The sequence below is a fragment of the Kogia breviceps genome, chromosome 3 (genome assembly GCF_026419965.1).
Source record: "Kogia breviceps isolate mKogBre1 chromosome 3, mKogBre1 haplotype 1, whole genome shotgun sequence".
Classification (NCBI taxonomy): Eukaryota; Metazoa; Chordata; class Mammalia; order Artiodactyla; family Physeteridae; genus Kogia; species Kogia breviceps.
The window spans coordinates 169,718,667-169,730,834 of NC_081312.1; the positions used below are offsets into that span (position 1 = coordinate 169,718,667).

Here is a 12,168-nt window from a genome sequence, read left to right on the forward strand (position 1 = left end):
AGTTTATAACCAATTTAACATGGTTTGCATTTGTTCTGTTTAGATTTTTCTAGAAATATTATAGCAGTGATTGTTCAAAAAAAGTTTTTTTAATAGTGATGTAATATTTTTTTAAAGTGAAACTTGATTTGGAACTCCCTGGTATATACCACAGTCACAGGAGTGGGGTGAAGGTGGGGGACAAGAAGAAGATGAAAAAGAGAATGGTGTGCGGTGTGGGGTACTCTGACGCTTTCCAGTGGGTCACAGCTGGAAAACTCTGATATAGCCCAGGATTTATGGCATCTGAGGATGCCATGAAGCATTTTGTTCAATAAAATACATTTAAATTGCTCCTAAGTTGGGGGAGACTGGATTGAGCATATAAGGAATTCCAAATATAGACTTGGTATAAAACCATTCAGCCTAGAATGCACAGTAGCATTTGGGTGGAAATGGATAAAGAGCTGTTTCAAATATTGAGAGCTTAGGTGAAATAACGCCATCTAGCAACTTCTTTTCAAAACATTGGCACTTGTACTCAGAGGAGAGGGGAAAAGGAAGTAATAAACAAAAGACCCAAGTAATAGAAATTGTTGGCAGAAAGTCCATGTGGGAAAAAAATGCCCTCAACCTAATTAATAATCAGGAAAACAAAAACTACGAGATACTATTTTATAGCTACCAGATAGGTAAAAATGTAGAAGTCCACCAGTATCAAATGTTGATGAGGATGTGCAGTAACAGAAAGGTACGTTGCTGGCGGGAGTTTATTTGTTGATACAGTCACTTTAGAACATAATTTGTTGTTACCCAGTCAAGTTGAACCAGGTTTCTACCTTAGATTTATCAGTTTCATTTCTAGATATTTGCCCTAGCGTACTGGTTCTCAAAACATGGTTATGGAACTCCTGGGGGTTGCCAAAATCCTTTCTTGGAGTTTTTGTGGTCAGAACTATATCCATAATAATACTAAGACTTATTTGCCTTTTTTATTCTCATTCTGGTACAAGCACACAGTGGAATTTTCCAGAGGCTACATAACATATGATGACATCATTTTTGACAGCTAATGGATTATGTATTTTTGTGTATTTATGTATTTTAAAGATAAATCAGTTTTAATTTCTAATATGGTAATTAATCAATTAATTATGGTAATCAGTTTCTAATATGGTATAACCCACTTCAACAAAAATTTTTGGAGGTTCTCTAATTTTAGAGTGTATCCTAAGACCATAAAGTTTAAAAACCACTATACTAGAGCAGTGGCTTTTGGAGTATGATTTACAGACCAACAGCATCATCGTCATGGGGGAACTAGTTAGGAATGCAAACTCTCAGGTCCTGTTCCAGACCTACTCATTCAGAAACTCTGAGACTGCAGCCCAGCAGCCTGTATTATAACAAGCCCTCAAGGTGAAATTCTGATCACTGCTGAAGTTTGCGAACCACTGTTCCAAAGAGACTTAAGAACCATATTTAGGAATGTTCACAGTAGCGGTATAATAATAATAGCAAAAATCTGGATGCAACCCAAATGTCTACAGAGGAATGGATAAATAATTGTGGCATGTTCATATGCAAATAAAGCAATAAAAATGAATGATATATTGATATACTTATCAACGTGGATGAATCTTAAAAGTATCAAAGGAAAACAGCAAGAATACATAATCAATACATAATCATTCCATTATGAAAGTTTATAAATTTGCAGGATCTCTATGTGTATTGTTAAAGGTTATAATTATCTATGATTTTTTAAAAACTCTATACAGCGAGTCCCCTACATATGAACGAGTTCCGCTCTGAGGGCGCATTCATTAAGTCCAGTTTGTTCGCCTAGGTATCAACTAACACAATTGGCTATGTAGTACTGTACTGTAATAGGTTTATAACACTTTTCACACAGATAATACATAACAAACACACAAAAATAAAGAAAACATTTTTAATTTTACAGTACAGTACCTTGAAAAGTACAGTAGTACCAGCTATACCACTGCTGCTTTTACACTTGCTTCCAGACATCCTGGGCTTGAAATAAAGGTACCATACTACTGTACTCCATACAGTGCTGTACAGTAAAGTACACAAAAGCACAACCACTTGTAGAGGATGCACGCACGTGACATTGTGCACCAGACACGTGAACTAACTACGTGATTGGACACGCGAGTGCATGTTTGCATCTTTTGAAAGTTCGCAACTTGAAGGTTCGTGTGTAGGGGACTTACTGTATAGTGAAGAGAGAGAATGTTTAACACATATGTTTTGGAGTTTGGGGTTCAGAAGGGGCAAACAGGAAGCTTCAGTGATACTGGTAATATTCTAGTTGTTGGAGCTGAGTATTTATTTCTCCTTAAAATATGTAATATATATAAAATATAAATATTTATGTAAACAAATTATATATAACCACTATAAATAATTATATATATTAGTATATGTAACCATATGTATATGTATTATATATAGCATGTATAATTATGTATATATCAATCATACACCCTTTGGTATTTCATAATTTTATTTTAATAAAATATTAAAATAAATTCTAAAATAGGCATAGTTTGGAACAACTATTAAATAGCTAGCTTTATTTTGGTTTTAAATCACCAAGACAAATAACCTAGATTTTATACATTTTTAATATAAGTCAAAAGAAATATAGAAATCATTTTATTGAGATTTCTATTAAAAATGGTTAAAGGGTTACTTCTTAGCTCTTTGGAAAACTTACCTGTCCAGAGTTACTCATTCATGAAGGCATTTGAATAGACTCTTATTTAAAGTGTGTTTCTGTTTAGAAATAGAGCATGTGGATGATTTAAATAATTAGTGACTGCCTGTGGCTTGGGAGCTCCAAAATGTTGAATATTAGCACTTCTTTTAATGAACAACCTCTGCTGTATGTTCTTTTTCTAATAATTTATATGACCTAGGAGAGGTTAAATTGGATGACTGAATGAAAGGAAACCAGGATGTTGTCTTTTTATTTACTCAGTCGTGGTTAGATGTTTGGGAGGATAATGTTAATCCTGAAGTTACCTTTGGAAGGTATAGTTAACTTTAGAGGCTTTGAACTTTTTAACCTTTAAAATTTTAAACTTCTGAAATGTTGGTAAAGATGACATTGAATAAAATTTTAAGTATTGTTAATACTTTAAGTTTAGATACTTAATTAGTTTAATTAATTTAATTAGTTTAATTAGCTTAGATATGCATGATAATTTTTTTAAAAAGTGCTTAATTATGGGAAAAAAAGCCCTCCAAGTATATGGAAAAAGATAATGGATTTTCTACACAAAGCTGCCTTAAAATGTCCATGTTTTACAGAGTCCAAATTTTTTTTCAGCTTTATCAGTTACAGAAATGTAAGTGATAGGGCAAAATGTGTAATTCTTAAAAGCTGGGAGTTATACAACAAATCTGACATTATATATAAGTGCTTTGAAACTAGAAATTGTACTTCTCTTAAAAATGATTCTACTATAATATGTATTGGTAATAACTGCTAATACATTAAACATTCAAATAAATATAGTAGTACATGTGGAAAATATGCCTAACTGTTTACATTTTATAATTTAAGCCGGGTTTGGCTGGATAGATTCTTATACTGTGCTTCTGAAGATTTGGCAATGGAAAGGAGGAGAAGTTTGTAAACCAGATATTTAAGACATTCACATCTAAAAACTGATGCTTTCCACCTCAAACTATCATTTGGTACTTATTTTGTTGGAGAGACACAGTTGACATATAAAAGCTGTATGTTCTAAAATGTTACAGAAAAAAATTTACACATTAGCAAAATACCATTTGGTATTATGCTAAATTAAAAGGCTTAAGAATATTACTTATTTACTTTTGCACTTTCCACACAGTATCTGTTTTTCCTTCTTTTTGTAACTTCAGAGATAGAGCTGTTTGTGTTTTATCTTTACTTTTCTCTTTATTTTGTGCTGTGGGCTTTAAAAAGTAATAAACATTTCTTGCTGATAGTCTCCTTCTCTTTGTGCTGCCAGCAGAGGTGACGTGCAATGCTCAAGTTCTTTGTTGGTTGCCTTTGACTAATGCTTTTCAGCAGCCCCGGGCTCAGCTCCTGGTTCCCAGTATGGCACAATGACCAGGCAGATTTCTCGCCACAACTCTACCACTTCGTCGGCATCTTCTGGTGGATACAGACGGGCTCCCTCTGTGACCGCTCAGTTTTCTGCTCAGCCTCATGTTAACGGAGGTCCACTTTATTCTCAGAATTCAAGTAAGCTTGTGCTTTGCAGGTGTACGGCAGCAGTGGAGCTCCTTTTGGAGGAAATTATTTGACATTGTTATTCTTGCCAGTGATAGACAACAATTGAAACCGTGCTATTTCATGTTTATTTTTGTTTTAAGAAGTTAGACCTTGGGGACTTCCCTGGCGGTCCAGTGGTTAGGACTCCGCACTTCCACTGCAGGGGGTGCGGGTTTGAGCCCTGGTTGGGGAACTAAGATCCTGCATGCTGCATGGTGCGGCCCAAAAAAAAAAAAGTTAGACCTTGAAGCATATCATTTTAAGAATAATTGCTTATCCCTTTCAAAAACCTTCTGGCTTACTGAGTATACTCGTATACTAAAATTTAACTGATGAAATTCTTACTACTGTAAGTAAAACTAGAGAAGAAAAACACTGAAATTAAGCTGACTTTATTTTTATTGGCATGTTTGATAAAGTTCAATAACAGTAAACTTAAAAACATTGTGACAGTTTTTCTTTACAATAATATAACGAAATTGCTGGCTATCACTTTTAAACTTGTTAACCTATACTGTTCCAAACCATTAAAAACCATTTGTGATGCCTGCTTATTCCGTCTCTAATAATTGTAACAGTGGGGAGGACTTTCTTTTGATTTCTTTCTGTTCACCTCAAATTGCACATCTCAACACTAACTGCAATCAGTGTTTAAAGGCTGGTAAGATTAGAAACTAGCTTGGGCATAAAATGTGAGAAAGTTCAAGTTGCTTAGGGTACTCATTAATTTCACTTTCCACATCAAGCTGCTCAATCCAACCAGGAGAAATCTGAAATGAGCCAGTTCAGTATTTGTTACTGGCTTGAAGCGGTGATCACCAGGCATAGGCTGAAACACTTTGCCATGTGGTTTTTGTAGGCTGCATGTTATGTTATATTATTTTACCTAAAAAACACTGAATACTCCATATTTACATAGAAAGTTGGTTTTAAGTTCGTTTTATTCATGATGCATGTTTTGAACAAGTGTTTTAAAGTAGAGCTGAGGAGAAAGTTCTGTCATTTATTTTTTTGGTTAAATTAAACTTTAAAGACTATTGTGTTATAAGCAAAAAAAACTCCTAAAAATTGAAAACCACTTTAGCAGAAATATCACAACTCACAGATAATCCCAAAATTTAAACAACCCTTTTCCAGACTAAAATTTTCATCCAAGCTACTAAGAAACTTTACCAGTTAGAATTTTACCTCACATTTCCCCTGGTCTCCTTTTGGTAATGAAAAGTAGTAGCTGGCGGCTGAGAATTCCACAGTTAATCTGATTATTAGTCTCACTAGTTTCATGAACTTTTAATTTTTTTTCATATTCTGCATTTTTAGATCTTTGTGTTCATTATTTTTCTTTTCATCGCTTAGTTTACTCCACAAATAGGGTTTCTGGTGACTCTTCACCTGATACATGTTTGTGTAGTTCTGTTTTAACAGTACTTGGGTGGGTTTCTTATCCTCAAACAAGACATTTTCATTACTGAATGTCTATTTTTGGACATCATAAAGCAAATTTGGCCTCAAATTTTAAATATATTACTGTGTGTTGTCAAATTAATTATCCTTCAACCTGAGTTATTGTTGGTGTTGTAGTAGTAGTAGTATGTAAATGTTTTTAGTGTTTTGATGTGCATATTCCCCTTCTGTCTAAATGTGGTGATAATGATTAGTATTGTCACAACATGGCCTCTTTTTCTTTATGTACTAACCAGCATGGTTCGTTACTAAGGGTTGTTTCTAGGTTTTGGGGAGTTTTTTGTTTTTTTTTTTAAGTTAAAAAGCTATAATGTTTTATTTATTAAAAGTATATATATGTATATACTGGAACAAGTGTGTGTGTGTATATATATATTTATACATGCATGTATACACACACACACACACACACACTTGTTCCAGTATATGCATACTTGTGTATACTTCTATATACAGAGTAACAGAATGAACCAGGACTAATTTCATAGTGAACTGAATGTTATATTTAGCCATACAATGAATACTAATGCACATATACTGCTTTAAGTTGTTGCTTATTTGTACACTGAACATCTTTCATATTTTTATGCTTACCAAACAGAATTTGTAGATTGGATTAATTGAAACAATCTTTCAATTAAATGATCCTTGGGAGCCAATCAGTTGTTTTTCCCTGTCAGTTTAGTGTCACTTCTTGGTGACTACCAGTAAACTGAATTTTGTGATTCAGTCCTATTGACTTTTTCTAAGCAATCTTTGGCCATTACCGTCTTGTTAAAATAAGACAGGGTGGTAAATATATGAATATTTACTTTTAGATAGTTTTAATTTTTAATACATTTGCTGTCTACATGAGCATTTGCTGTCAGTTTCCTATAAATTATGTGTTCTCCAGAAAGAAGAAGATGGAATATGTTTCCAGCTACCCAGTGATTCTTTAGAAATTACTTTAATGCAAATAATTGCATATTTTACCTTATTGTTAGATTAGGGTTCCTTTTTCAGAGTAGTGATGAAAGGAAGAAGGTCACTTGAAATATCCCATGAAATTCAGTGAACAATTACCACGGTATATGGAGCACTCTTACGCCCTGGTAAATTTAAGAGTGATATCTTTAAAAATAAAACTGTCAATTTAAAAAGTAATAATAACCTTGTTTTACAAACAAGGGTTTTTCCTAGAGAGCTGTGTGTAAATTTAGATATATAATAATTGTTTTTAAAGGAGACCTGTAATTAATGCATTTATTTATACATGGAATAAACAGCTATCCTGTAACATATTCGTTTTGTTTATTTAGGTTCTTATTTACAACATTACCCTAAAGCCAGACATACCTGTTAGGTTAGAGAGATAAGGCGAAGACACAACATCCTGGAAACCTTTATTGGTATTTCACTGTTACCTGTTTTTTTAAAGTCTTTACTTAGAATTCAAAAATTTCATTGCGTGAAAGTGAGGGTGATGGTAAATTTAAATCTTACCCAAACAATATAACATTAGGATTAAAGCAAATGTATTTGTTTTTTAATAAAATTAACCAGCTGGCTACACACAACTCAGCTTTAGGTTTTTGCTCCTGGGAAATGAACTTGAAGAAAGTTCTGCAGGTTTTTGTTTTGTTTTTTGTTTTGTTTTGTTTCATTTGCAGACTGTTCTTTGCATACTTATGTTTGTGGTCTTTGTAACTGACTTCTGCTTTTTGTTTGTTTCCTTTTCTTTCCTTTATCTGTTTTACTCCCCCCATTCTGTGTTGTTGCTGCCAGTTTCTATTGCTCCACCCCCTCCCCCTATGCCTCAGTTGACTCCACAGATACCTCTCACAGGCTTCGTGGCCAGGGTGCAGGAAAACAGTAAGTTTGGAAAAACTGAGCTATCCAAGAGTAGAGGCTGTCTCCTTATAGCATGCATGGCTGATGAGTCATCATTTTCCTTACTTTTATTGAGAAGCTAATCTTATCTTGAAAAGAGGTGCAGATATGTTATTGAAACTGAAGAGCACGATCTTCAGTTTTTCCTCTGTGTGCATGATTACTGACTCAGATGACTTTCAAAACTGCAGTTTTCTTATGTATTTACATGCTCTAAAACATGAAATCTGATCTTTGCAGATTCTTAAGGAAAGAGTAATTAAACCCAAAAATTCAAATGTGCGGAAACGACTAGCTTTCAGTAGTTATTAGGGGAATTGAGTTCTCATCAAGATGTATAGATAGTTACACTGTGAGATTCAATTTGTCATGCAGTTGGGATGGGTGTTTTTTGTTGTTTTTATTTTCCTCCTTTGGCTACAAAACATTTTTGGAGAAAACTTTGTAGCCTCAGATTTTGACACGTAAATCGTTTCGAACCTATATAAAGATTTGTTGTTAGGATAAAAATGAATCTGCAAGAATAAATTACATCCATGCTCTCCGTTAAGAGTGATAATCAGTGTAGAGTCCTCTTCGTGTTTTGGCTGTGTGCGGGCCCATGAAGATGATTTGTGAACATGCAAATCTGTCAGCTTTTTTAGGTCTTCTCTGAAGGTCAGGTTTAATGACTTTTGGAAATTCCTTTGAATATATGGATTTAATTGGGATAGAGTAGTTTTTATATTACTACCTGAGTACTCTGACGGTCTGGGAGATATATAATTCTAACTACATGATCATAGTGAGCTATCTGGCAAAATGAAAAATACCCGTTACTGAATTGTATTATGCCAAAATAGCTGTTAAGATTAAGATGGTAAGGTGGTCCAGTCCTAATTCACTTCCTTTGGGATCATCACCATGCAAATAAATCTCAGAATGGTTTGAACAAATGTGTAACTCACATGACCAGCCCACCCTCCAGGAGAAAACACTGTGGCAGATTCCACTGTGCAGCTTTTGCTGCGTTATTCTCCACATCTCCTCCCTTAGTCCAGTCAGGTATTTGTTTATTCAGTGTTATGTCCTAGGCTCTGGGAGGAATACACATAGTCTAAGACAAAGTCCCTACCTTTAAGAAATTGGTGATTTAATGGGCTTTTAAAACAGTTTCAGAATGTTGAAACTTTTGAGCATAAACCAACCTTATCGTTTACATTTGGCTGGAAACTCTAATGTGTTTTAACATGTAAAAATAAGTGAATCTTCCTGTTAAATATAAGTGAACAAAGGTAAATCGCTGGTCCATAATGCTCCAAGTTTAAAAATTAAGTCTGCAAGAGTTTAAAAACTAAGCCAGTTCAACGTTTGAAGTGCCTTAGAGCCAAGAATTTTTAAGACATATTTTTAAATAGCCATAATAAACATCCATTTAGTGAGTCCAAAGCTCATTGATTAGGTTTTGGGTCATAACCCCCTTTTTATAGAAATTCAGTGTTAACGTACATGCATGGTCTTGCTAAAGAGGCCCACGGTACTTAGTTCTTTTTCCCAAACACACGAACTTTAGTCAGTAATTCTCTTTGTGCTGCAGAATGCCTGACTTTATTTGGCATCTGTTTTCTTTGAAAGCATGTTAGGAAGATTGTTGATAAATTACGTATCAATATCTTAAATGTTTTATGAATTACAGATTTTCTGTGTTCGTTCTTCTCATAAACGTTCACTTTCTTATGGCACTCAAATTGGTGATAATGAATGCACATAGCAGTTAACCTATTAATAAATGTGTTTCGGTTTAAGACATGAGCCTCTAAAAAAAGCAGTGTGTTTACATCTGTTTATGATTAACAGCTGAAAGCGTTTGAACAATCACGCATGGTGCTAGACAGAGTATTATACACAGAGAATTAGACTGACCGGACTCTTGCCCCAGTGTATGTAATTTGAAGATAAGCCAGTGTAGATTAACAGCAGTTGGGCATAGTAAACTAGTAAATTTATGTATAAATCAAGAGTAAATGTACTTTAAGAATTCAGGCAAACATATATAATTTATACATTAAGCCATATTAAGGATATGAGCTATGGCTCTTTAATGTCAGGATGGATTCACAGGCATTTTCTTCTCAATAATATTTGCAAGTTTTATGGAGAAGGGATGGGCAGAAACAAAATGAATCCTAGCATTTGGAGGAAAAATCAGTTGTCACCTGTTTGAGCGCCATCCGAATGCGCATCAGCACGCGGGATTTGTTTCCTCGTAGTCTTTTTCATCCCCCAACAGGATCAACTAGAAATCACAGAATTAAACTGGTTATCAAGTAGGGCTAGTATCTGCTTATGTTTTAAATCTGGATTCCTTGGTTATATTCTCAGCGCATTATTCCAAATAGGGTGTAGAAAACTTTAAGACTATATTACAAGTAGATGATGACCATTTTCTTTGATCACATAAATAGCCCCAGAAATTGGCATTTGAATTAGTATGTTGGTATTCTGAATTTCTCCACTGCAGATATTATATAATTAATGTATCAATTTATATCAGAGCATTTTCATATGTCTTTAACTTTTAAAGAAATTTGTCAATCAGAAACTTAAGAATTAGTTGTGCTCCAGCTCTGAATTCCTTAATATTGGGAGCATTTGTTACCTGGTATCATATAGTTCATTGAACACAGTTCTAGCCTGACATTTTCCCCTTTCACTGTTTACACCTTTGATTATTTAAATCACACACATACACATTCCACAACCATCTAGAATTTGAGGTATGAGTCGTTTTTATTGTTTTGCATGATTTGAGTTCGTTTATTTTTTTCTTTTTTTAAACATCTTCCTGCAGTACTTTATTTTTAAAATCTTTATTGTGGATGTATTCTTAGAAAATCAGATCTTTAGGATCTAGTCTTTCCCTCGTCCCATTATTAGTTTTACTAGCAATAATGTAAAAATCTTAGCTTCCTTTCTATATTTAAGAAGTTGATTATCTTTAAAAAAAAAAAGGTGATTATGAATACAAACATTTTTGAAAATATTCAGTGAGATCTTTTTACTAGCTTGGAATTATTTAATTTGAAATTTATTTTCCCTTGTTAAAATTTAAATAAAATAATAGAAAAACGTACACATAGAAGCAGCCCTAATACCACCAGCTTTTTTTTTTCTTCCTCCAAAAAAACCAAAAAATAAACACGTATCCACCCACTGGAGACTTATTTCTGTGGAACTAAAGGTAACAGCCAAAATCAGGCACATGAATGTGCACAATAAATGATTATCAAACCATTAATGTTATTCATAACGTTTACTATAGTCCAAATGACAAATGTGATGTAAGGCTTATTTAAGGAGATATGCTAACTAAAGAGTGACATTCGTTCTGATCTGAGCCTTGGAATAAGGGAACTTCTTTATTCCTGTAGTCTTATAAACAGACAGATTGTCTCCTAACCTCTGCATTCATTAATTTGTAGAACTCCCTAATACCCTTAATTTTTTAGCTCATTTATTATTGCAAAATTATTCTTAAAAGTCGTAGAAGCTTTAACACACCAAGCTTTTATTTCTAATCATTGCATGTTTTATTATAGTGCATGCTGTATACGAATTAGAGCTTTCTTCAATTCTGTTAACTTACGAATTTCTGTCTAGTCTGATTTCTGATTCAAATTCAGTATCTGGATGTTTTAGTTGCTGATAGTCCGACCCCACCACCTCCTCCTCCACCAGATGACATTCCCATGTTTGACGACTCTCCACCTCCGCCACCGCCGCCACCAGTGGACTATGAAGATGAGGAGGCCGCGGTAGTCCAGTATAATGATCCATATGCAGATGGGGATCCTGCTTGGGCCCCCAAAAATTACATCGAGAAAGGTAGGGTACAGTCATCGTTGAACTGCTGTAAAGGGAAAGAGCTAATTATAGTATTTTAGAGCCATAAAGAATGAGTCCAGTGTTTCTCCACCTTGAGAATAGCTTTCCCAGCCGAGATGATTTAGTTCTCATACATTCCCAATGTGAAGTGAGGATTCTTTATTTTCTCTTTATTTTTTAATTAGAGTATAGTAGTTGATTTACAATGTGGTGGTGGTGGTTAGTTTCAGGTGTACAGCAGAGGGATTTGATAGTTGTATATATTGCAAAATGAAATAGTTAAACTTGCCAGCCATTCAGTCTTGTCACAACTACTCAACCCCACTGTTGTAGTACAGAAGCTGTTGTGGGGACTTGCCCGGCGGCCCAGTGGTCAGGACTCGGCGCTTTCACTGCTCAGGGCCCCGTTCAGTCCCTGGTTTGGGAACTGAGGTCCCATAAGCCACGCGGTGCGGCCAAAAAAAAAAAAAAAAAAAAGGAAAAAGCAGTCGTAGACGGCACACAAGTGAATGGGCACCGCTGTCTGTGCCCCGGCAAAATTTCACGGACAAACAGAGGCACCGGCTTGGATTTGGCCATGGACTCCTGGTCTAAACCAGAGAGTTGGTATTTAGTAGGGTTCGAGTCCCAGCCTTCAGTAGTCACCTTTGTAAATCACAAGATGACTAAAACCTGGCTTAATAGGAGTTCAG

The 12,168-nt window shown here is 34.7% G+C and overlaps 1 protein-coding gene across 9 annotated transcripts in view; it reads left to right on the top strand.

The window, feature by feature from the left end:
* ABI1 (abl interactor 1) overlaps positions 1-12,168 on the top strand; it is a 96,947-nt gene that overhangs the window by 80,937 nt on the left and 3,842 nt on the right. For 3 of the 9 annotated variants that reach the window (XM_059056698.2, XM_067030295.1, XM_059056695.2), the window contains 3 exons: positions 4,070-4,246; positions 7,508-7,594; positions 11,291-11,476. In XM_059056698.2, coding sequence (XP_058912681.1) covers positions 4,070-4,246; positions 7,508-7,594; positions 11,291-11,476 — 450 coding nt within the window. The remainder of the gene's footprint in view (positions 1-4,069; positions 4,247-7,507; positions 7,595-11,290; positions 11,477-12,168) is intronic. The other 6 variants (XM_059056699.2, XM_059056696.2, XM_059056702.2 and 3 more) reach the window with 3 other exon arrangements.